General features: G+C 40.7%; 3 protein-coding genes across 3 annotated transcripts; 2 read left to right on the top strand and 1 right to left on the bottom strand.

Annotated features, from left to right (window-relative positions):
• The first annotated feature begins 7770 nt into the window (after positions 1-7770).
• On the top strand, positions 7771-9580 carry LOC117254587 (persephin). Its single transcript, XM_033622941.2, has 2 exons — positions 7771-7965; positions 8247-9580. The coding sequence occupies exons 1-2, from the start codon at positions 7887-7889 to the stop codon at positions 8711-8713; spliced, it is 546 nt and encodes a 181-aa protein (XP_033478832.1). The 5' UTR covers positions 7771-7886; the 3' UTR covers positions 8714-9580.
• Positions 9581-9669: 89 nt separating this feature from the next.
• wdr83 (WD repeat domain containing 83) lies at positions 9670-17310 on the bottom strand. The gene is made up of 10 exons (XM_033623610.2): positions 17175-17310; positions 15304-15418; positions 15064-15184; positions 14765-14870; positions 14557-14605; positions 14188-14314; positions 13921-13988; positions 13696-13804; positions 12031-12145; positions 9670-10492 (listed from the first exon to the last, which is right to left on the bottom strand). Exons 2-10 carry the CDS (start codon positions 15404-15406, stop codon positions 10337-10339), a joined length of 954 nt encoding a protein of 317 aa, XP_033479501.1. The 5' UTR covers positions 15407-15418; positions 17175-17310; the 3' UTR covers positions 9670-10336.
• Positions 17311-17442: 132 nt separating this feature from the next.
• Positions 17443-25933, top strand: wdr83os (WD repeat domain 83 opposite strand). Its single transcript, XM_033623342.2, has 4 exons — positions 17443-17599; positions 18870-18975; positions 19949-20046; positions 25528-25933. The coding sequence occupies exons 1-4, from the start codon at positions 17550-17552 to the stop codon at positions 25592-25594; spliced, it is 321 nt and encodes a 106-aa protein (XP_033479233.1). The 5' UTR covers positions 17443-17549; the 3' UTR covers positions 25595-25933.
• The last annotated feature ends 715 nt before the right edge of the window (positions 25934-26648 follow it).

The following is a 26648-nucleotide window of genomic DNA, read 5'->3' as shown; positions in this document are numbered from 1 at the left end:
TAAATCCCTGCAGCCGGGTTCCAAAATCTGGTGAAAACACTTACCGAAAGAGTGGAGGCTCATATAGCAGCAGATTAATGCCCACTGATTTGGAATTACATGTTCAACAATGTCATAATGGTCCAGCACTTTGCAGCTGATGTTACTGACCTACACAACCAAAGGAGGGGTGTGTGTTGTCAGTGAAATCACCTGCTGCACACATCGGCTGGAATGAAAACCTGCAGATTCTTGTGCCTTGATTACACACGGTGGAGCGTCTCAGCTCCAACCAACAGATTTACAGCGTAAACAGGAGCAGCTCCGTGCGAGTTTGAGATTCCGAGGCTAAATCCTCTCGGAATATTTCCCGTTACAGGACGGCTGCTCCCTGCATTCCTGCCCCGCGCGGCTCAGACGAGCCCTATATGGACTGACTGTCTGACCAGCTCACCCAGGAATGCAGCAGACAGCAGAGCTCATCCAATTAGTATTCATACAATTTGAATGTGACACAGTATCTCTTAATCATTTCCTCTTTCAAAACTTTCTACATGGCTGCTGGGGTGATTCAACTGGAATTCATCATGTGGAAGAAGAGCTCAGGTTTGTTTCGATTAGAATGTAGCAGAGACACTGTCAGCTTATGCAGAAATACAGTGTAATCACTGTTCTTATGACATTAGTCAACATTTTGGTTAAAAGTCATTTCTTTGGTGTGTGATTTTGTTACAAACCACAAACTTAAGTTCGTCTCATTTATTCTGCTTTGTCTGGCCACTACATATAAAAGGGTTTTCAGTTTTTCACATCCAGTCCTAGCTTTTTTTACCCTATAAATTACACAGTTTCTTCCATACTTAAACATTTTCGTGTTGTTCTGTTCTATTTTTATCTCTTCATATGAGCTCTGGAGGCAGCACGGTGGTGTGGTGGTTAGCACTGTCGCCTCACAGCAAGAGGGTTGCTCATATGAGCTCTGGAGGCAGCACGGTGGTGTGGTTAGCACTGTCGCCTCACAGCAAGAGGGTTGCCGGTTCGATCCCGGGTGTGGGAGCCCTTCTGTGCGGAGTTTGCATGTTCTCCCCGTGTCAGCGTGGGTTCTCTCCGGGCACTCCGGCTTCCTCCCACAGTCCAAAGACATGCAGGTTGGGGACTAGGTTAATTGGTAACTCTAAATTGTCCATAGGTGTGAATGTGAGTGTGAATGGTTGTCTGTCTCTATGTGTCAGCCCTGCGATAGTCTGGCGACCTGTCCAGGGTGAACCCTGCCTCTCGCCCGATGTCAGCTGGGATAGGCTCCAGCCCCACCGTGACCCTCAAGAGGATGAAGCGGTTAGAAGATGAATGAATGAATATCAGCTCTGGCAGTAACTCAGGCTACATTTAGCCCAGTCTGGAGTGATGCCTGTCTGATCCACAGCAGTCTGGCTGCCTGTGAACAGACATACAGACTAACTGTCCTGGGTTCAAAGGGGGCTACTGTTAAACCTGTACATCTTCTTTGAACATACAGACAAAAATCCTTAGAGGCCACAGTTTTTCCTTATCCGCTGTGAGGGTCCAAGGACAGAGGGATGTTGTACGCTGTAAAGCCCTCTGAGGCAAATTGTGATTTATGATATTGGGCTTTGTAAATGAAATTCAATGAACTGTATTTTTAATTAAGTTAAGGATTTAACTGGATCAAGGAAACACCCAAATTCAGGTGGGTAAAATTCCCTCAGGATGAAGAAAAATAGTCTTTGTATAATCTAAAACCCAAAGGGGAGCATGGGACCACCATAATTAGTTTGTACTTTAATTGTAAAGTTATTATTTGTTTCATAAATCCTACAAAGGACAGGATTTATTTTAATTTTTCTGATAGATGGAATAGACACACAGGAAGCAGTACATCACATTTTTTTAAAACTATTTTTTATTTATCTCTGCTTCATGATATAACAAAACAAATGTGCAGAACGTGCAGGAATGTGCCAGAGGAGACAGAGTGCTGGGAGGAGTGATTCTCCCCTTAAAGATCTACGATGCCTTGAAAAAGATTTAAAAGTAGGCTAGAGACCAGACGACTGTGACACTTATGTAAGAAGCTGGAAACAGCCCAGAGTTTAGAGAAGTTGCAAAGTCACTGTTAAGAGTGCTGGGCCATCTGGGAGAAAGTGGGCCGGGAAAAAAACAAAAAGAAAAACAAGGAACGTCCTGCCCTGCATTAACTGTGACTCCTGTTGTGCCCTAGAACAAGGCAGAAAACCCTCAGCTGCTCCTGTAGCGTTGCAGTGGCCACAGGAAGATGACTGCTCAGCAGTGTGGATGTTTGTGTTGTCTATAATGAATTATATAAAAAAATATGATTCTTAACTTGTTAAAAATTGAAGTTTGGAAGTGCAGTATCATGTTAATCTTTTAAGAGGACTAAACTATGTATAGTGCACGGTATAAACTGATTTAGGGCATGTCCAACCACCTCTGCTTGTTAAGCGGTGCATTACCTGAGCACAAAGTAAACTGCAGTGTTCAAAGGGGTTGTATTTAGTCCCTTAATTAACTATAGGTGTGTTTTAGGTGTAACATGCATTGAACCAATCATCACCATCTCCCATTCCCTTTAAGAAACCCAGGTGCGCCTTCACCTGACACACTGCTGTTTACATAGCAGATTTGGCAGATTGGAGAAGCGAGCAGTTTCTGCTGAGAGTAATGCAGAAAGCAGTAATGTCACTGCAGCAAATATCATGGGACATTTAAGCAGCAAAACCTAAAACTATCAATGACAGAGGAAACAGAACTAAACTTTTTGCCTCTGAAATAATGAAGTTATGCTAGTCCTTGTTTGTAAATGCACACAGCGTCTCCCTTAATGAATCAGACAGCAGCTCTGCTCTGCTCTCTTCTATGTTCACATTTTAGAAATGTAATTAATATTTTCCCCATTAATGACGTATTATTTCACCTACCTGCAACCCATCTGTGCATCCCTGTGTGCAACAAGCAGAGTGTACCCACGTTATGAACCCGCCAAGGTAGGCGCGTCTTGCTATCTGAGTAATGCACCATTTAAATAGCAGGAGAATACTGCTCCAATCTAACTTTGGACAAGATTTTTGTTGGTTAATGGTGCAGTTGCTTTCTGCTGCCACAAAATATCAATATCCCAATAATGCCCCTGACCACACCTCATTTTAAGACCTACGCACTGCCCATGGGCATACAGATGGGTGCAAGTACATTTGCTACTTACAAGGTGTGGGTGCTCAGTTTGAAACTAGCAATGGCAGTTGTGCTGTGCTCTGCACCAGGTGTGAGATATGGCCCTAAGTATTTACAGCTAGCATGCTAGCATCTCTGTGAAGTAGGCCTACAAAGCAAAATGCTAACAAGATTAAAATGACAAAGCAGATGTTTAACGGGTATAATGTTTCAAGGTTTCAGCCATGTTCAATATCACAACTGTTATCGATCCATTAAATGCCTGTTATCTGTGATTATAAGCCTCATAGATATGAGTCAGTAGGGGCCTGTTACACCCACTGGTAGGTTCAGAAGGCCAATATCAGCCCAGTCAATGGCCGTTAGCTGTTCATTAGGTTCCACTTTCAGTTTTCTTAGGTTTAAATGCCAAAATTATGTGGTTAGATTTAGAAAAAGATTATGGTTGTTGGTTTAAAATGGGACGTGAAGCCCAGTCTCTTGGGTGAAAGTCCTGTGATAACCTTCAAAAAAACTATTATTAACTATTATTATGATACATCGTTTGGGGACCATGAATATCTGCACGAAATTTCATATTATCTCATTCTGTAGATGTAACGATGTTTCACAGGATAACACCAAAGTCATGATGAGTCATCCTCTGGACAGCATTAATTCCTGTACAAAATTTCCATACAGTCCACTGAGATATTCTGGTATGGACCAAATTGGTGGACTGATTGACCAACCTGCATAGTCAATGCCATGGTGCGAGCATAGCTATAAACCCTTATCTATTGTGGATAATGTGTTGGCATCTGAGAGTTTAGCTTGTCTAATATTCATCCAATTTGATTAAATGTATGATATCATTTCTGTCATAAAGAAGAGGTGACACCTTTTCAAATGATGGGTATCTAGTTCTGAAAAAGCACCAGACAGTTTTCAAATCTGGCCAGGTTTACCACTGTATAAAATGTTTTGTGTCTTCTTCCTTTTTTTTTAAACAGAAATTGATGCCACGTTGTTTCCATTCCTGTCTGCTGACAACCCTGAATTCCAGACTGGTTCTTTAGGCCATGATCCAATGGGATTGCTCTATCTCCACTGTATTTCTCCCACCACCTCCTCCGCCTTACCTCTGTTTTTTCATCTCTCCCTTGGCCTTCATTCCTCTGTCTCTTTGAGAGATGGAAAGAATGTGTCAGGCCCTTTGCCCTTTCGTGTTCTTGTTAGCCGTACCAATTACCAGGAAATGGATGCTCTCGGAGAATTTTTTTTTGCCCGCTTGTGGACAGCTGAGTTAAGCAGATAGTTTTGTTTTCAACTTGTGCAGGTTGACAGAAGTCTTTATTTACGATTTCTGGAGGAACAAGAAGGATTACATGCCCAGTATACTCACTTAAGGCCACTGTGAATGTCCACTAGAGCATCTGTGTGCTGTTATGTGTCTTGCTCAAAGGTATGTCACATTTAATGTTTTTACTGCAACCCCAGACTATAGAGCCGAGGCCATTTTTTGAGTCTTAAAACCCACAGTGATTGATTAAAAAAGCAGAATACTGAAATTAAGCAACAAGAAACAAGTATCTGGGGTAAAACTAGCCTAAGACTCGGATGCATTGAGTGGTCTGGGTTATAACAGAGGAAAGGCTCACTTAAAAATACATTGTCATTTTTCATTTTTAACCTCTGTAATTTACTGCAGTCTCAAAAAACCTCATGCTTGAAAGAATTATTGAAATTCCTGGCAGTAAATTTCATGGCCCATTATTAATTCAAGATTTAGGGATGATTCATTTGTAATTCATATCAACAGAGTTATAATACATGAGAAATGGGGCTGTTTAAATGTAATAAATAAACTTAAAATCTCATTGGACACACTTCTCATGTCTAAATTTAACTGAGTGAAGCCAGGAGTCAGGCATGAACAAAATGCAGTAGAGGTAATGTTCTTTGTTGTGATAACTGTGTGTTTATTCCCTGCACTGTGGTAAATATTCCATAATACTTATATACTTTATGCCCGATGCTGATGATAGCTGTGGCTGGAGGCTTTTGGTGGTCAAAGGTCAAGAGCTATGACCTCACTGCTTTCATTCTCATCATTGCAATGTCTCAAGAACGAAGAATGAATTTCCTCAGACTTGGCACAAATGTCCATTTGGACTCAGCAATGAACTGATAAGAATTTGGTGGTCAAAGATCAAGGTCACAAAATATGCTTTTGGCCATAACTCAAGAATTATTACGCTAATCATGACAAAATTTCATACAAATATCTAATACAATAAAATGATGAAGTGATAACCATTCTCTTCCTGGCATGAAGCATAATCTAATGTGACAACTAGTTTACTGTACTAATCTATTTTTACAATATGTTTCATGTTACTCGTGTTTATTGTATCTCATCTTCTTCTGATTTGTAATCACTGATATTTAGTTTGTTGTCCAATACTGTTTAATGGCTTTGCTTTGACATTCATGGAGGATGAATCCATCTGGTCATTTCTTCACTTTTCCTGTAGCACCATGAGGTTCATATTGTGGTTTTGGGTAAAATGCCCAGCGCAGTTCCCAGAATAAAATGTTGGCATTGTGCATTTCAGCAAATCATGGACGTGTAGTTTAAGTTACATGTACATGAACTAAGTTTCTTATCAGGAGGACGATGGGATGGTGGATGCTGTTACACTTAAGCAAGATGGCTGCCAAGCTGCAGAGCACTGTTGGGGACCAGAGACATTCTAGCTGTATTTGTGGTGAAAAAACTGGGACATGTAAAGCCCCATTTCTCGAGACAAAACTGGATATTTTTCAACAGGATGTTGGGACATTACCAATTGGTTTGTAGCAATCAAACCAGGTATTTTTTAATGAGACATTGGGGCATTTCCAGCCTGGGTTGTAGCAATCAAATTGGGTATTTTTTGACAAGACATTGGGACATTTACAGTGTGTTTGTAATAAGCAAACTGGGAATTTTTAAACAAGTCGTTGGGGCATTTTCAACTGAGTTTGTGGCAACCAAACCTGGTATTTTTTGACAAGACCGTGGGACATTTCCAGCCAGGGTTGTAGCAACCAAACCTGGTATTTTTTGACAAGACTGTGGGACATTTCCAGCCAGAGTTGTAGTATCCAAACTGGGTATTTTTTGAGGAGACGTTGGGACATTTCCAGCCAGGGTTGTAGTATCCAAACTGGGTATTTTTTGAGGAGACGATGGGACATTTCCAGCCAGGGTTGAAGCAACCAAACCTGGTATTTTTTGACAAGACTGTGGGACATTTCCAGTCGATTTGTAGTATCCAAACTGGGTATGTTTTTACGAGACATTGAGACATTTAAAGTTCATTTTTTAGCAACGAAACCAGGTATTTTTTAAAGGTATTTCTGAAAAACTCTGGCTATTCCCATCAGCCTCAGCTGTACTTTGTGTTTGCATGCTAACACACTAAAATAATACGGTGATGATGGTAAACATTACGCCTCCTTCTGTCCTTGTTGCCAGAATTCTGTCATCCTTTGTCTTATTTAAAAATGCATCATCAAGCTGAAATCAAGAGCACTGACCACTGGCACAGGAAAAAAAACAAAAAACAAAAACACCAGCACTGTCAGATATAGAGTAGGACAGGTTCAGTTCATATTTTTAGTTACTTCAGTTGCTAAATAAGGTGCTCTGAGGTGTTTGACCTGCACCTGGATGGCAGAAACAGGGTCCAAATATGCACTTTTTTGCAAACTCCAGATTCCATTCACTGCCTGCTCGGGCCCTATAACCGTTACCTAATGCATATTCTACATATTCTACATGTCAGCCACACGTTGCTGATGAAATCCCTCGATTTATGGACCAGCTCTCAACGAGTCGCCCATTGTGGAATGTCTGCTGAAACAGGCCCTGTTGTGTTCTAATTATAACCTGACCTCCCTTTCTTCTCTGGTGTTTTTCACCTTTTAAAGTTTTTACTTTTCTTTTATTGATCCTCAGACATAAAGGTAAAGATAAGAGAAGCGACCAAAGCAGAATACAACGTGGGCCTGTTTTAAGACATTCCACAGTGACTCATCCTGCCCCTTTTTAACCTTTCACTGCACTTCTTCCTTTACATTTCCTACATGGATCATTTTTGTGTTTGCGTACTGATAAAGTTCTCTCTGTGTATCTCTTGGCTGGCCTGCCTTTCCACTTCCGTGTCTGTCTAGCTACCTATCTACTGATTCATTTATTACACATAATTCTCAGCATCATCAATGTGACATCATTGTCCACTCCTTAGCAGCTCTTAAGAAGCCCCAAACCTCCGGGAAATCCATATTGCCAGGGGCCAACATCCTTTGGAAAAACATCTGGGGGAAACTCAACAATAAGCCAGTGATTTACACCAATTAGATAATCTCAAAAGGACAAATTCTGAGTCAAGCGCCCGACTGCCCTCCTACGCTCCTGTCAGGCTCAGGTGAGTGGGATAGTCTGTTGGCAAGTAACGGGTTAGTGTCTGTCTCCCCCTACACCTCCTCATCTCATCCCTTCACCCCCCCCCCCCCCCCCCCCCCCTTCATCTCCGAGGGCTATATATTGGACGTTGCGACTTGTCTGCATCTTAAGCATCACTCGCACCCGCAGACATTCGCAGACATACAAACCCACAAGTGTCTGGTTCATTTTGAGCAACGGCGTAGACGAAGAGCAGACTCCAGCGATGAGGTCCCTGTTGAAGCTGGTTGTGATTCTGTTTTGCGTCCAGAGGGGAGAGGGCCACTGGCTGAGATCACTGATTGGTAAGTACTGGCTGAAGAGAAGGTTGTGACCTATGACCTTTTGGCTAAAACTCTAATTTTTGCTTGCTTTGAGAGCAGTGTGTCAAATATCATGTCTAGACTTGGATATATATAACTTTAAACTTCGATTTTCTGCCTCTTAGAACTTATCAATTCTTGGTTAAGACTAAGAATAACTGGTGTCTCAATTTGGAGTACAGCCTGAAATTTGTTGCGCTTTGTATTTTCATTAGTTTCCTTTATGCATCACATGTATTGATAACTCTTTCTGCCTTTTCCAGATCAGAAACAAGAAGCAGCATCTCCACACATATCACCAAATGCGGACAAGAGAAACAAAGATCCATCTGCAGAAGACGGCCAAACAGAAGCTTCTGGAGTCGGGCCATCACCCGATCCCGTCATCCCGATCCCAGTCCGGTCACGTCGCTCTGCTCCAGACTCCCAGTGTGGCCTGCGCTCCATCCTGCTGCAGGTTCGAAACCTCGGACTGGGCTACGACTCCGACGAAACCATCCTCTTCAAGTACTGCGGTGGGACGTGCCCCCATGTTCGCTCCAACCATGACCTCACCCTCACTAACCTGGTGGTGAGCGGGGTGCTCCCTCAACCAGCACCTGGGGAGGTGTGGCACAACACGCCCTGCTGCAGGCCCACCCACCACGAGGACGTGGCCTTCCTCGATAACTCGCACCGTTGGCACAAGGTGGAGAAGCTGTCGGCAGCGGGGTGCAGCTGTGTTGACTAGACAGCCGAGCGGAGACGACTGAACGGAGGAAGTGAGAGGGTAGGGGTGTGTGACGGGGCGTATGATGGTTTGTGAGGACAAGTCGATTCTAAGGACAAGTTTGCTGGCAGGTTTTCTTATTGTGTCTGTAAATGAAGAGTTGAATTCCAAAATGACATACCTTTGAGTAAGCTGAAACCTTTTCTTATGACGTTATTTATGTCAAAATCAATGAGCACAAAAAACCCTTTCACTTTTGGGTGAAAACCTCATGAATCCAGTTAAGTTGATTTAAATGTTTTGACTTCGACTGCTGATCTAATGGGCCTCAATGGGATTAGAATTTTATTACTTTTGGCATTTGTGAGCTTTAAAAATCCACCCCGTAACAGTCCAGCTACAATATACTGCTGCTTTTCTAAGTTCATGAACTAAAAAAGGGTGTTTTTCATCTGATGTTGACAGTAAATACATATATAAGGAATTAGAAATAAGCTCTTCATATGTAAGTACTTTTCTTTTTTTTTTTTTAAATGAAAGCGTTGCTTATATCAACTGATTCTGTCCAAAGCGGTCTAAAACTGTAAAAACTGAACAGAGACAAGATTCTACTACAAGCTACTTGACTATTTTTGTAAATAAGTATTTATTAAAAATCTTGAGTGCAACTTTGGGGTTAATAGTAGAAGGGATTATATGTACTAAGCTGCATAGATATACCCGACGCAGCTGAGGGAAGCCCCTTTCAGTTCAGACTAATTTGTCAACAGTCCAGCTACAATTTTAAAAAAATGTATTTATGTAAGATAAGTTATTTATTTATTTGTTGCCTTTTTTGTTGTGCTGATTAACTTATTTTGTAACGTGTTTATCTCTGTGTTCATTGTGTGTTCAGTTCCTATTAAAGATAAACTTGTAAAGATCTAAACTGTGTTGGTGGATGTGTCATTAGTATAAAGACAGAAATTACATGTGTAATTTATGCAAAAAAGTTTATTCAATGTTTTGTACAAAAATATATGTTTTGCACATGTACAAAAATTCAAGACTTAAATCATATAGATGATTCTTATGATTCACTCTTGAACTAAAATTTGTTTTACATCCAGATACATCACTTCTTTAACTCTGTACAGTTTGTGTCAGCTGGTATGTTGCTTTCCTCCCTCAAGAATTAAATCTTTGTACAGCTAACAGTCATAAAAACAGACTCATCATCTGACTATTAAGTTAGTTGTACCTGAATGACCGCTGTGTAGCTCACTTCTGACCAAAATGAAACTTTCCCCCATGGCCATTTACAAGTTTTCGTAGACTCTGAGCTGCTCATGAGCCTTTCATACTTTGTGATGTAGTTTTATGTTTTCTGATATTCCTGTTTTGACAAACCTGATATCCTGAATAACCTCATCGCTCCAGCATGGATACTTTTCACTGGACCTAAATGTGCTACAGATCCATTTCCAGTACCAAACCTCCAACGACCCTGTGTGTACGGACACAAAAATTAAATAAGATGTTTTCATGCCACTCTAAGGGCCGTCAGGTTTTAAAATTTATGTCTGCAGACTGTATGTTATCTGAATAAAACAAAAAAAGGAATCTTCTCAGCATGTAAATAGTTTCTGTCTTATTTCACCATCTCTACGTGGCCATTGCATCCTCCTCTGTTTCCTCTGGCTCTGCCCCCCACACCTGGACGCGCCCCTCCATGGCCGTGAGGAGGCAGGTTTCTGAGGGGTGGAAGGACATCGACTGGACGACAGCTTTCCCCACTGGCAGTTTCAGGGACAAGGATCCCTGGAGGTCGGAAATACAACAAATGCTTTCAGTACACTCTCTATAACGTAAGGTTAGGGGAGAATAATTATACAGACATCATGTAGGTGCAAGGCTATCAAAAAAACAGCAACACCTGTGCTCTTACTCCATGACATAATGAAGATAATATTTTGATCCTATGTGGATCTTCATGAGGTCAAAGTGTTTGAAAAGTTGAAACCACACTTATATTTGTATATAATGCACACCAATTGTCTGACAAGCTCTATGGTGGCATGTGTGGTTAACCATCTAAACCACTCAGGGTGGTGAAACAACTGACAACCAGCAATTCAATTGAATACATAGAATATACAAAGAAAAGGGTACATAGGGAAAAATCAGTAATGCAAAAGCTATACTACAAAATGTCAAGCATCTATCTTAATTAATTAAACATATCAAAATGTATCATCGCATATATCAATCAACATCACCTGAGGTAAGAGGCCGAACAAAAGATGTCTCAAATTCATGCACAGTAATTGGGTCTTAAACATCCTTTAATTACCCTTAAATTTTCATTTATACAGATATGTGTGTCAGGGTCTATAAAAACATATATATGTATAGACACAGGGAGAGCCAGAGAAAATGTTTGATCTCACACTCCTGATTCAGACCTCTGGGTGTAAGGGTCTGTAGGGTGACAACATAAAAACGTCTCTTTGGAGTAAAGGGGGATTTACATCACCTCCTCTTCTCTAAGGTGTTTTTTTCCCCTCAAACTTAGGGTTAAACCACATTTGTTTAAAATGCCGTAGGTTTGCTGATTTCAAGACAAAGCTATACTGTGTTCACGTGCTGGTGGGATGAACTGGGAGGTTACAGCTGCTGTTCTGCATGACAGAGAGTGACTAAGTATTGGTGCACTGTATGACAGCTAGCTCGCTCTGTTGTCTGGGTCTGTCCACTTAAAGGTAAAGTATCAAGTATCATCATGAGCAATTTTGGGGTTCAACATCTTGCCCAGGAATACTTTGGCATGCGGACTACAAAAGCCGGGGATCGAACTGCCCATCTTCCAAGAAGACAACCTGCTCTACCTTCTGAGCTACAGCCACCCACTCATACAAGATCAGTCCCTTTCAATCATCACTTATGGCCCACTAGAGTGTGTGGCAGTGTATTAATCTGCACAGACTCTGCCCTCTGTCTGTATTTTCTTATTTTCTCCTTATCTTGCGGAGGTGGGACATTTCTGGGCACAGCCCGCAGGTAAGGTCAGGACCTTATAAAAAGGTAGCTACCAGGTGCTAGACAGTCAGCAGCACACATCCAGGAGGAAGCTATGAGAATCATGGACATGGTGCCAAATGAAAAGCAAATAAAGTTAGGCCAACGACATGCAGAGCATGAATCGAGTGTGAATCATGGGTTGGCTTTCACTTTCACTCACTGACAATACTGTTTACAAATAGTTCACAGACATAGTGTACCTTTAAGTTCTGTAACATGCTTATGGTGAACCCATTATGTTAAATGTACTTTGAACATGAACGTAACCAGACACTTACCTCCACCAGGTCCCAGCAGTAGACGTGTCCGTCCTCTGAGCAGCTCAGGACGTGGGTGTCTTTACTGGACAGGCAGCAGTCCAGCTTATAGCCCTTCATCTTGTGCCCTGTATACCTGAGTGAAACACACAAACAACATAAACACCATAACAATAGGCATCTGAAATAAGTACATTCTTACACATACATATATGCGGCCTTTACAAACACTAACCACTACCTTTTCGAATCTTGTAATGCTAATTTTTGATCGTGGCTGTGCCAGAATTGTGTTGAATCTTGTTGAGGGTTTTGTTTGTGGTGCTGCGGTCATTATCACGGGATGCCTACAGGTATCAGACACTAAATGCTTTTTAAGACGATCATTTCTAACCAAATTTAAAACCGATTTTTGGACAAAAAATTTTTTTTCTTTGTCGAGCACCGCAGGTAAGTATAAGTAGTACATATGTAGTCCTGTGCAGAGGTCCGTCTTATGCAGGAATATAATTATTAGAGTGAGGTAAGGGCATGTGTAAAGTAAAAAGACAGTATAAGGTTCAGTGGTGGGTTAAAAGACTTGTAACGTCAGAAATGTGGACTTTCACGAAGAAGAACTTGACAAAAAGAAATAAAAAGGATCAATTAAATGAGATAAAATGTTTGTGGCAACTAAGGCCTGAGACCTAAAATAGAATGTAAGGCATTTTAAAGGTTCACTGTGTAAGACTAAGGAGGGTATATTAGCAGAAGAAAAATATAGTATGTTTTTCTTTAGTGTAGCATCACATGAAAATAAAAATCATTGTGTTTCCGACTCCGATGTGCCAAGCAGCGCTGGAGAAACACTGATATGTAGCATGAAACTGCTTTTAGTGTTTTTACTGGTTAAAATCACCTGCTCCGGGGGAGGAAGAGACCTCTGAGGATAATTCAACTCCTGATAAAAACTGCCTGAACAATGAACACTGGAGGAATTCTGACCAGGAGAAGTTTCAGCTGGTTGCAGTCTGTAATCCTCACAGCTAGATGCCACAAAATCCCCCTAAATCTTACACACTGCTCGTTTAAGACTGATATAAGGACCAGCAGACGCCGTGTGTCCTGAGGTTTTGTTAAATGGTGGGCTAAGCTGATTTAGAGAGTTAAATATAGCATAAACTGCCATTTGAATGGCAATGAACACCGAGTGTCTTCACATGTGCAGGGGTATTCTGGTTATGATCTGATTTTTGAAGTGACCAGGTTATGTTTTGCACCTGTAAACACCATATCCTGGTTTCAGAAGCCCATTGTTGTCTTTGTGCTTCCAAAATGTGTTTCCTGCTGTGAGAAGACACTGTTCACCACAGTGTACACTGAGTCATGTCCTGTTTTCACAGATTTTAAGTTAGGTGAGATATAAAGAGAAATCACAAGTGAGCTGCTTTGTCCCTAAAAGGAATTAAAAACAGGAAACTTTTTCGCACAGCAAGACGTGTTTTACTTTAATCTAATTTTCACTTGGGGTCATGCATTACCTGATTTAATGATCAAAAAAAAGATAACTTCCCAAACATTCCTGCATAAAACCTCATCAGTGCGTTGTAGGATTATCATGTGCCAAGTGTGTGTTGGATCAGTTGACTAGTGAGTGAAACCATGATGGAAGCAAACCACACTGTAACGAGACTGAGCAGCACTCACTCTCCCAGCATTTCCCCGGTGCTCTTGTCCAGCAGTCTGACTGTTGAATCCAGACTGGAGCTCAGAGTGCACTGACCGTCCTGACTGAAACACACACATGTGATGGGACCTGGAACACATAAACATACACACATTACAGGCTTCTGCTTTTTCTACTACTACCACCACTAATAACAGTGATAGTAAATCTCAATACTCCTAATGAATGCTGAAAAGATTACTCACTGCTGATGAAGTCGACGTGCAGCTGTCCCATTCTCAGGTCGTAGCGTCTCACTCTGCCATCCACCGACCTAAACACAAGACAGTTGTTCTCAAACAGTTCCACAGTGAAATCTAAAAATCTAATCAAACAGGAAGAGATGTAAGTAAAGGAATGATAAAACTGGTGATACATTGTCTTATCATTGGATATAATATCATATCTTGTTGACACTACTGATCTACACTTCTACTGGCTTCAGTGGCAAAAAGTACATCTGCTGTGCTGACCCTGTAAGCAGCTCATGTTGTGCCACCTTCAGGCTGCTGACGCTGTCCCGAGCCTCATCTAGAACCTGGATGGGCTCAAATCTCCTGGACCTGGTGTCCCAGCACCGAACTGTCCCATCCAGAGACCCTGGATGAGGAGAAAATACACACATACACACATCCGGACAACAAATAAACACATGTACTGAGTTAGTAGTCAGTATCAGTGGCCATTTGTTAGGTACAATTTAAAATAGATACAGACAAAGAAACTTATTAAGACAACTCAGTGTTCGTGTGGAAAGATATTTCACATAATACACACTGCACTATCCCAGAAAATACACGATGTATATACTGAGTAATGCATTGCGCACTGTAGGCACTCACCAGACAAGATGACAGTTGCCTCCTCATTGAACTGGACGCAGTTGACTTTCTGTCAGCAGAAAATTTGAGTAAGATATAAAAAACTAAAGACGGAACAAAAGTGTGGAGACACAAGAGAACAAGAAGAGGGAAGCGATGCAGGTGTAAAAGCTTCTTAGATGAACATGACAAAATAATAATAATGATAATAAATTAAAGTTCAACTGACCCCTGCGTGACCTCTGAGTTTGCGTGTGACCTGGCCTGTGGCGACGTCCCACAGGATCACTGTCTTATCAGAGCTGCAGGAGCAAAGATTGCTGTTGTCATAGGAACTGTTGAAACAGCCAATGAGAGACAAGCATGGTTACTGTTTGCAGGGGGAGAAGATCTCTGTAGCACACCTTTACAGCATTTTTTCTTTCTTCATATGTTTACAACTTATACTTCTTTATCATGCATGTCGATGCTAACATACTAATGACCCTTCCTGACACATTGTGAAGGAGGCTGTGATAATCCTCTCACCCATCGGCATCCAGAACCTCGTATCCATGTCCGCTGTAGGTCTTCAGCAGCGTCCCTCTGCTCACACTCCACAGCTTTAGAGATTTGTCACTGCCACAAGACAGCAGGTAGTTCCCATCAGCTGACCAGACAGGCAGGGAGACAAAAGCAGGTATAAGCCAGTGACATTTCATGGACTTATGTTGATACCTGAAAAGTCTCAATATTAGGTTGATAAATATTTTGGCACTTGACTCTCACCGTTGAAGCGAACAGCCCTGACAGCTCCTTGCTGACAGTCTATGGTCCTGAGCAGATGTTGGGGAAGCTGAGGAGCCTGAGGTCTGGGCTGAGGGAACGCCATGACATCACCTGTCTGGAAAAAACACAACACAAACATATGAGCCACACTGACAACCGAGGGGGGCAACTAGCTACATTTAGTCAAGTACTGTCTGGGTTACTTGTACTTCACTTTTATTCTAATTATTTTCCGATTTCTGCTACTTTCTACTTGTATTTTACTACATCTCAGAGGCAAATATTGTACTTTTTACTCCACTACATTCATTTAATTATTTTTAGTTACTTGTTACTTTGCAGAATAAGATCTGTGATAGTATATGAGGCTAGTCGATATGGAGAAAATCAAGTCTTACAATATTTCTGACCAAATACCTTGACATGAATATTGTGATATGGGTTATATACTGGTGCTTTCACAAAGATATTTACACAATGAGATTTTTGATAAATTATCATCAGTAATGTGGATATAATGTATAAGTGGTTAAAGGCAAATAAAACATCTAGAATAGTTCAGGTAAGTTAAGAAAATTACAACACTTTACTGTAATGCAATGTTTCAAACCAGGAAAAGACAACACTATTACAATATCCAAAATCTATGATGATATCTAGTGTCATATCCCAATATTGATGATGATGATGATGATGATGATGAGGTATTATTATAGATTAAGGCTTTACTGGACCTTAGGGGAAATTAACGAGCTACCCAGCTGTATATAAAATAATTAAAGGTAATCTCATGTTTATGTGCTGCAACACTGACGTAATGTACGCATTAATGCATCAATAATTATACATTGATAATAAAACATAAATAATAATAATAAAACATATTTTATTCTGTTATGGGTTGTTTTGCATAATAAGTACTTTAACTTTTGGTACCCAAAGTAATTTTTTATAATACTTTTGTACTTTTAAGTAAAATTTTAAATGCAGGTCTTTTGCTTATAACAGATTATTTCGACTCTGTGGTAATACGAACATTACATAAGCATGGTATTGTTTTTTCCCCTAACTTTACTGAACAAAGGTAAATATTACAGAGTCAGACATCGTAGAAACAGCATATTGTCAAAAAGAAAAAAGACAGACTGACACTAAACAATAAAAACAAACACACAAAAACAGAGACAGCATTTGAAATCATTCATTTTACAAATCACCAAATAGCTGGTTATGATGATGTATGGAGGATACACTTTGGATATGTGTATATGAAATTAATTTACCATGCAGGATTGTGAGCTTTATCATAAAATTCAATGAATTAAAATTGCTTTCAAAATAAACAATAGCATCTTTGAGACTGATTGTCAGAGTGACCAGTATTCCTTAAAAATATATTGCCAAGTTTGTCCAACGTTGAACAGACTGTGTAAATAAATAACAAATGTACCAACGTTTAAGGTTTATTATTGCAAAATGTAACGTACATTTTTAATCAAAGTCAGTAATTCTACTTCTAAGTCCTTCTTCCAACACTGCTGACAACTTAATCTACATTACAACTAGGCTATTGTGGTGCAGCCTGATATTCTGTAAACACTGTTGCACAAGCTGTTAACAAGCTAAGTTAGTACTTCATTAGCTTTCTCAAAGGAAACTAGTTGAAGCTGCCAAAGAAACTACTGGAGTTACGGAAGTTTAACTAGCCTAATACATGTTGGTCTAGCTAATACTTTAAACGGTGATTTATTTAGAAAGAACTAGCTTGTTAGTTTTACTGAACAGAGGACAGCTTTATACACTATGCTAGCTAACGTTATTCATTTCCTTCTCACAGGAGTTTTCCAGTGCTACTTAATTACTATACCTACTTGAAATGTTTTATCCCGAGTTTAATTTTAGGGAAGCGCCATGTTGATATTCCTGTCGCGGCTAATATTATAATAATAATAAGTTTATCTTCAGTTTGTAACCATCAGCATCTTCCATTCATTTCACCCATTAAGTTTGCTAGTACGCGCAATGCACACTGGGATAAAATACACCTGTCAAAATAAAAGTTCAAAAACCTTCCTCCCGTGTGACCTTTAGCTTACAGATTACTTTACGCTCTTATTTTGAAACTCACCGGATATGACTACTCCTTACTACTCAATTCATGAAGACTCCAGCTCAGCTGTCTCTCGCTAACCGGGGTTTAAATTTCTCAATAATAAACCACCAAAAGGAGGTCGTTTTAACACACCATGGCGTCCAACAACATGTCAGACCCGAGGAGACAAAATAAGATTTTAAGGTGAGTATTTTATATGTCAAATTAGAACTTTTTGTGATGGAATTAGCTAACCACATTAGCTTGCTTGACGTTAGCTAACAGCTAACTGGCGAACCTTTAAGACAGTTCTTGAGCATAACTAGTTTAAGAGGATTAGCGATTAGTTGATTTAACTGTGGGGTTTCAACACCACCAAACACCTAACAAATAATTATGATTTCCTCATATTTAGTCGACAATAATCTGTCACTAAATAGTTCATATTTTAACACAAGGGTTTTGTTACACAGCGTGTCTGTGCTATTTGCCCTTGCCTTTTGCCCATGACGGTCAGTGAACATATATTTTCATGGGCTTCTTTAATTTTTGTGTGAGACTACAGAACACTTAGCTCCACGGGCATGACAGTTAACCCTTGACAGTCTTTCTGACACCTTCACAGACTCAAAGATAATTGTAATCCTTCAGGTGCTACTAAGTCGACTTAATACTATGTGGTTGGTACCTATGTCCACAAACTTTACCACAAATCTGATCTGGGTGTCATAGTTTGGGCTAGTCCCTTTGGTTCCAGTGAAGTGAGATCTTAGAGTAGTGTACTTCTAACTAGTGTTATCACGATACTGTAATTTCTAACTTCAATAACTTACAGCAGCTTGAAAAATATAGATATTCGATACCACTTTCAGTACTGCATTAGAGACATACAATTGAATTACTTTTATCGAAAGATAAAGATAACAATTTGATATTATGATGGCAACAACTTTTCTTGTCATGGTTAGTAGCAGAAAACAGCTGAAAGACTATGGCAAACATTAACAATAAGACAGAGTACATAACGCGCAGCTGGTGTCAGTGTATCTATACAATGGAAATTAATACTCAGAATCAGTATGTATTAATAAATCAATATCTTTGACGCTACTTTCCACGATGAAATGGTTTTCCCAGTTTGATGTGGAGGAACTAAATTGGCCTGCAAAACCCCTGACATCAGCCCCATCCAACTCATCTGGGGAGAATGGAAATGCCGGCTGTGAGGCAGGCCTTACGTCCTTACAACTCTTCGGCTGAATGGCTGTAAACCTCTGCAGCCAGTTTTCTGAACTCTTATGGCCTTCCTAGAAAAAATGGTCTGTTATAGCAGGAGAGAAATGTCCATCCAATGTCATTTTGGAATGATTTTGTAGCACAACACAAGACAAATTGTGTATAAGTGGATCTGGCGTTAAGAATTAAGTTGTTGTTACAGTGTGTTTTTTGTTAATATGTGTCTGTGGTGTTGCAGGTACAAGCCCCCCAGCACAGAGACCAATCCCACACTGGAGGACCCCACGCCAGACTACATGAACCTGCTCGGCATGATCTTCAGCATGTGTGGACTGATGCTCAAGGTGACCTACACACACACACACACACACACACACCCTCACACTAAACATCTCATCTCCCCCTTGTCCTCTGCCTGTGTGTGTGTGTTTGTGTTTGTGTGTCTGTACTAAAGGGGTGTTGCCCCTGAATGGTAGACCTTGGTTCAGCTCAATGGTTCCATTTAGAAGATTAAAGGTAAACTCACCTTTTTAGATGAAAGGATGAAGGGCAGCTTTTCACTTTGAGCACGAAGGACACAATAAACAAAACACAGAGGGGACAGCAGCAGGCTCATGTGGCCTCCCAGTCCAATTGTGCATCACTTGATTAATTGATTGTCTTTCTATCAACAAAGTAATACCTTGACTTGTTGGTGTAAAACCTTTTTTTCCCCAAACAAATAGCATAAATTATTTCCTAAAAATACCTTTCTTAGACAAAGATGGGCAGATTTGGAGGTTTTATGTCAGTGCAGGAAACACAAAGCACTCTCCAAGAACTGGATGATGGGGGTAGTGGAGGTGTCCAAAATAATGGCAAAACCCAACAAAATACTGTGTGAATATCAGCCACAAACAAATAACTATCAGCGCCACCCTTTGCCTTCAGGAAATCTTTATTTTTGGAGTTCTGTTGTCCTGTTTAAAACATTGTGTGGGTGATGCACCATGTCATACCTCTTTGTATACCTCAGGGTACATGCAGTTTCCAGATGACACCACTTTGAACTGAAGGTCATCATGTACTCACTGATTCAGAGCCATTTATCAACTATGCTTGCTTTGTTCATCTATCTTCAAAGTAAACTTCAACCGTTGAGCCTTGTTCGTCTTTGCTAATACACTTTGCCCGTCTCTAAACGTCCGTTAACTGGCAAAACATCTGATGTATCATTAAATAAATGGGTCCCATGTATGGATATATATTTTGGTCTTTTTAATCCTGCACAACATTGTGTAGTTAACATTTGTAACCTGTGTGTTGTGTATGTTTCAGCTGAAATGGTGTGCCTGGATCGCAGTCTACTGCTCTTTCATCAGCTTTGCAAACTCCAGAAGTTCAGAGGACACCAAACAGATGATGAGCAGCTTCATGTGAGTATACAGCACTTTATTGTATACAGGATATAGTATGTGTGTGTCCACTTTGTGCATTTTTACATTAGTGTGTGCTGAACTTAAATACCTACAGACTTAAACACCTTGTATTGTACCCGCACTGCACAGTACAGCAAAACACATAGTTCACAGCGGCCTTCAATACTGTGGACCACGCGATCCTGCTATCTCGCCTTAATGAATATGTTGGCATCAGTGGCACTGCACTTAAGTGGCTTACTTCCTACTTAACCGATCGAAGCTTTTCAGTAATGATTGGTGACCTGTCCTCCTCGAGCATCTCTCTCTCCTGCGGGGTACCACAAGGGTCGATCCTCGGCCCTACTCTTTTCTCTCTTTACATGCTGCCGCTTGGTTCAATTATAGCGAAACACGATCTGTCGTTCCACTGCTATGCGGACGACCTCCAAATTTATTTACCGTTGGGCCTAACGGGAAGCGGGGCACATAGGAGTTTGACTAATGCTATTGCCGACATTAAGCAGTGGTTGTCATCCAACTTCCTACATCTTAATGAAGACAAGACAGAGTGTATTGTGTTTGGGAAAACAGAAATGTCTAATTTCACAGCAATGAAACTCAGTCCAACGGTCAGAAATCTCGGGGTTATGTTCGACAGGAACTTCAAGTTCGACAAACAAATTGACACTGTGGTTAAAGTAAGCTTTTTTCAATTGTGCCTTCTGGCCAAGGTGAAGCCATTCCTAAATCGTGCTGACCTGGAAAAAGCTATTCATGCCTTCATTGGCTCAAGGCTAGATTATTGTAATGCACTTTATGTTGGTACTTCCCAGTCTTCCATCAGTTGTTTGCAATTCGTGCAAAATGCAGCAGCCCGTCTTTTAACGAACACTCCTAGACGCGTGCACATCACTCCTGTCCTTTACTCTCTTCATTGGCTTCCTGTCCATTTTAGAATCGATTTTAAGATTTTAACATTCGTTTTTAAAGCTCTTAACGGACTTGCTCCACCCTATTTATCCGACCTTCTCACGCCACAAGTCAGAAACAGAACCCTAAGGTCGTCAAACCAGGGTCTGTTGGAGGTCCCAAGGTCCAATTACAAACATTGGGGTGACAGGGCTTTCTCTGTGGCCACACCCAGACTGTGGAACAAGCTCCCCCCCGACATGCGCACCATCACTGACCTAGGTCTTTTTAAATCAAAACTTAAAACCTTTCTTTTTAAGACGGCTTTTAACACTTAAGATTGTTATGATATTGTTATTGTTTTTTATTGCTGTCCTTTACTGGTGTTCTTTTGCTGTTTTATTTTATTGTAAAACACTTTGGCCACCCTCTGGGCTGTTTTAAAGGGCTATACAAATAAACTTTATTATTATTTTTATTACTAATGTTGCCCAATGTACACAGAAGATCATAGAAAAGAAAAGAAAAGAAAAGATCATATTGCAATTATTTTGATAGATATTGTGATTGTGATATGACCCACAATTTTAGTGGGAATGGCAATTTATGATTTGTAGGCTGGTGGCCTCTCAGTAGCTCCACAGTGCTTTATTTATAATGCTATGTTGTGACACATTTTCCAATGTGAATCCAATGTTCTGGATGAAGTGCTGGCTGTCTGCTGTTCAGGAGACAGTTTGAATTTCTGTCTTATTTTGACTAAACTGGAGCTTGGACGTAATTTAGCATTATAGTTTATTGATTTTCCATTGGGGGGGCCACTTTCTGTGTACTCCTGATGCCGACCCCAAGCCTGGATAAATGGTGAGGGTTGTGTCAGGAAGGGCATCCGGCATAAAACCAAATCAGTCAAGGCCTGGGTTAGCAACAGCCGCCTCTGGTACTGTTGACCAGCAGGGTGCCGGTGGAAATTGGACGACTGTTGGTCAAAGACCATCGAGGGAGGCAGATGATAAGCTGTGGAGACCCCTGAAGGGAGCAGCCGAAAGACGAAGAGGAAGTTTATTGATTTTCAGTGGAACTTATCTTGAAGACTTGATCATGGCAAGTTATGCACTTTGGTTGTGTGAGATTGCTATGATCTGAAATATCTGTTAAAGTAAAAACATTGGCTCTAGGTAGAGCACTTGCTATGGATATATTAAGAGACCTCAATACAGAATTGGCGGCAGGGCTCCATTCGTTCCTACAGAAGTTTCTCAGTGGGGCATGAAGTCCAAATCACTCTATTTCCGTGGTATGTAGTCACCCAGATGATAGGTGCTGCTTACACATCATTAGGCCCATAGAGCAGACGCACTAGAGACTTACAGCTGAGCGGCCAACTTCTGGTTTAGAGCTCCACTATCTTGAATGGAGTTAAAATAATTTAATCTTGCGGCTCTTTTAGACTTTCCAAATGTTATCTGCCTGAATGGATTGAATCTTGATAGCAAAATGAGTAATTTTGCAGGGGTTGTGATGCTAAAAAAAAAAAAAAAATTTTTTTTCCCAGCATAATTCTATGGGGAAAAGTCTTTTTGGCCCAATTGCATCACGTAACAGAGCCTGGAAAATGCAGTACCAGCGACTACAAAAATTGGCCTGACAGTCCGGCGCACTACGTGGGGGCCTGGTACTTGCTCTGGATGAAGTGAAGACTCATGCACATGGGGAGAGAGGACCTACCTGCCGGTCTGTGTGCGTTCATGAGAAGAAACATTTATCATATAATATATTAACCTATTTCTCCTCAATTGTTGTTGTTGGTCAGCATCTGTAAATGTAAGATGTGAGGGTTGGTCTTAATGGTATTTGTCCCTTCTCCACTGTGATTGAACGGCTGGGTAAAAAGTGACCGTGACGAGCGCAACATTTTTTCAAAGCTGAACATTTTTCAGCATTTGGCTCTCACAAAAAAAAAGTCAAATGGGAAGCACTCAGTGCCTCATCAAGCTGCTGGCGTTTTTAGCGTAGCGTAAATATGTGGCAGTCCCATTCGCAGAATTAAAAACATACACTGGCGTAAAGAAAAATAGCTTTGTTGGACATAGCCCCTGTATGTTGACATCAGAAAAATATTCTTGTCAGCATGCTAATAATGCATTTAACCATTTTGTCCAGCACACGGCTCCCCCTGTATTTGGCATCAGAGTATGCTCACTCAAAGACTTTTAATTCAGACAAATTGTGAAAATGTTTATTGTCTCAGTTATTAAGGATGTGGCCCTCTTCTCTGTTGCAGAGGAAATGGTGTTCACATTAAAGTCTTCAATAATTCAGCTTTGAATCTGTAGGTTAGACTGGCTTCTGTCTGCCACTGAGACTTGAGATGAGCCAACTCTAATGTCCCAAAGCTTTTAACTGTGTGACCTCCAGGGGTGGTACATTTCCATTTGCTTATAAAAGAGTACTACAGTAGGGCACTTGTCCAGGCGTCGAAGACAGATTTGCAATGAGGAAAAACCTTCTGGTCCATCGTCTAGATGAGGTTGTATTAAAGACAAGCTTGATGCACTCATAGTTTAGTAACGCAAAATATTTGGCTCAGCAAGTAATGTCAGACGATGAACTTAATGCACCAGGCTCGTGTGCACAGAAGCTGGTTCAAGGCCAGTTTTAGGACATTTGTTAAGAGCCAAGATATGATGTAAGTATCCCCGTGTTATTCAACAAAGGTGAGTGCCTGTACAGGATGAACGAGCTGTGGAGGGCAGGTATGTCATTGAGGTTATCAGGTGAACCGTACACAGACACGTTTGGATGAATCGACCCCACAATTTCTTCACATGACTCAGGGATAAATCTTTATACCTGCATCTGCACTAATCAGCCCTGTGCTCGTTGTGTCATTATACTCCAAACTTTGTCAGCAAAATATCCCACTGAATAATTGAATGGCAACTGGAGTGTGTTTTTGCTTTGTAGGCAATAAGTAAAATGTAATTTTACACAAGTCACAGAAGCACAGATGCTCATGAACCGCAACAAATGCAAACAAGAAAGGAAATTCAAAGGTAGCAAAAGCTTTTGCCAAAGTCCATGGCTGTCAATCCCATTTTGTAAAGTCTATTTTTTACTTCTGCAGACTCAGACTGCCTTGGAATTTTGTTTCTGAATGATTCTTATATATTCTTTACTCATTCAAATAATATTTTACTGGCAAAAAAATGACTTTCCCCAACATTTATGGCTCATCCCAATATTATTCTGAACAGGAAATTCATTACATTCAGGTCAAAATGAAACGAAAATGCCTTCTATCTAACATCCCTGACCACACTGTGTACTTATTTTACAATATATGCAAAAAAAAAATCTAAATCTTTTAACACTGAGCATAAATGAGCCCTTACCCCATCAGGGCCTCACTGTTATGACACGCCCACGTTTAAATTATCAGATCAATTCCTCACAACGTTATATCTTGCCTTTCTATCCTGATGCTTGTACTACGAAGCAGGATTTGGAGTTAGCGAGGTGACTTCAGGGTTAACTCTGGGTTTTCAATACTTCATAGCTGGTTTTCCTTTTGCTGGGATAAATCACCGTGGTAACTTGTGCTGAACAGCTAATCTGCTCCAGAGCAGGTTAATGTCACAGTATGGGATCACAGCCTGTTAACACCCGACCTCTGACCAATCAGATCACTGAAGAAATAATCTATGGACAAAAGTCTGGAGGGACAAGTAAAAAACAAGTAGCCTTTACACTGTCATAGGTCAGTAGAATGGTTTCATTGTTCCACTGATTTAAAACAGAGCTTCAAACAAACACAGATCGCTTACAGCACTAAACACATGATTTTAGCAGTTTTTCCAAACAACTTTTTATGTCGGGGCTTCAGGACACTTGGATCACTACAGACGAGCAGTATGGAGATATTTTGTGGTTTCAATTATGTGTTTTTGGACGTTTGAATCTGGGGCGCCGTAAGCCTCCATTAGGTGGAGTTTTGTTGCTACCTCCTCTCCCCTTGGATTTCCGCAAGTGATGTGAGGACTCTAAAACTTCACCTGAGCCATTTTCCGTTAAAAGATTACAGAGTGTTGTTTACATCCCACGCCACTGACAGTTTACTGTCTCACAGTCGCAGACACTTTTGGTACCATTTCATCTGGGGTTTAATGCAACCAGTTGTTCAAGAAGTACTCTTTCACTTTGACCTTGAAGTGAAGCCAGGCTGCTGGCTGACTATTTTCAATTCTAGATAAAGATTAAGTCACAGTGGATTTTTTTTGTACTTTGAATGTAAATAACGTGCCAGAGTTGTCAAAAAAGCTGCCAGGATAGGATCCCCCAGACCCCCGACAGAGGTGTGGGTGAAGCAACAAATGTCCTCAAATCCTAGAAACGCCCCTGTAAACACCTAATCTGTGTGGGGCTGCTAAGACTGGTTTTGCCTCATTCATTCATCTTATCTGATAAATGTCATTAATATTTGTTTATTAACGTGCCCATGGCCTCCTGTCACTTTGCATGTTTGACCCCAGGCTGAGCATCCCTGCTTTACGTGATGTTTTCTCCCGTTCTGTATGCTGTCTGCAGGTTGTCCATCTCAGCAGTTGTGATGTCCTACCTCCAGAACCCACAGCCAATGTCACCACCATGGTAACCAAGGGCCAATCGCAGAAGAGCACAGAAGTGAATCGCGGATGCTGGAGTGGGTGACAAAACAGCTGATTGGCCCCCCTGGCCATTGTTGAGTAAAAACAGAGACGGAAAGGAAGATAATATGATAGAAAGAGAAGAAGAGAGGAAACAGTTGACCAGTAGAGGTGGACAATAAAGAGGACACTACGACAGGAAGATCATGTAAATTCTTTGACTTTGTCCTCATGTTTTTCTCTTTTTAACCTTTTCTAAATTTGTTTGTTGATGAAACAAAACTGTAAATTTTGCTGTTTGGCTGATGCAGATTGTCGTTAATAAAGTTGTACAATTTTAAAAAGAACTGCCAGCGTTTATTAGTCTTTGGAAGAACATGTTTGATGTCATGCTCTCATCACGCTGAAAGTTACATTGTTAAGCAGTAGATAATGTAACTTGTAAATACTGTTTGTGGCAAAACCCTGAAGCTCCATTCTGATTTTGTGAGAAATAATAGGAAGTGTCTTAAAAGCAAACACTAGTGCCTCTCCAAGTAAAGCTGCCCATTCAATTCAATTTACTGGATTTCATCAGGATAATTTACTCACTGTCGTTATTGCTTTTCGGGAAGTCCAAGGTACGTGTATAAAAACAAACAGTAAGGCAATTTAAACACGTCGAGCGATTGGTACAGTCTATTGATCAAGAATTCTAGGTAAGTATATCCTCATCATTTTTTCAAACCTACGTGACCAACACATGTTGCATGTTGTGCACCATAGATGAATCTTGACTAAACTTGATGTAGCACTTAAAACAGTGCACTTGGTTACAGCAGTGGTTCTCGGAACTTTTTAAATATTTTTTTCCAGCCAACTACCTCCTGACCAGCACACGAGCTTTGGTAGAGAAGCCTACATAAAAAGGTCAAATACAGTGCTGCTCCGTCAGTGTCTGATTGACTGAGCAACAACCTGATGACTGAAAAATGCTTAAATGCTGAAGTTCAAATGTTCAGAATTCACTAAGTTCATGGCAAAGCAATTTTTTTATCATCATGCAGTGACACTAAGACTGCA

Source organism: Epinephelus lanceolatus, chromosome 3 (genome assembly GCF_041903045.1).
Source record: "Epinephelus lanceolatus isolate andai-2023 chromosome 3, ASM4190304v1, whole genome shotgun sequence".
Taxonomy (NCBI): Eukaryota; Metazoa; Chordata; class Actinopteri; order Perciformes; family Serranidae; genus Epinephelus; species Epinephelus lanceolatus.
This window is presented reverse-complemented; position numbering and strand designations above follow the sequence as displayed.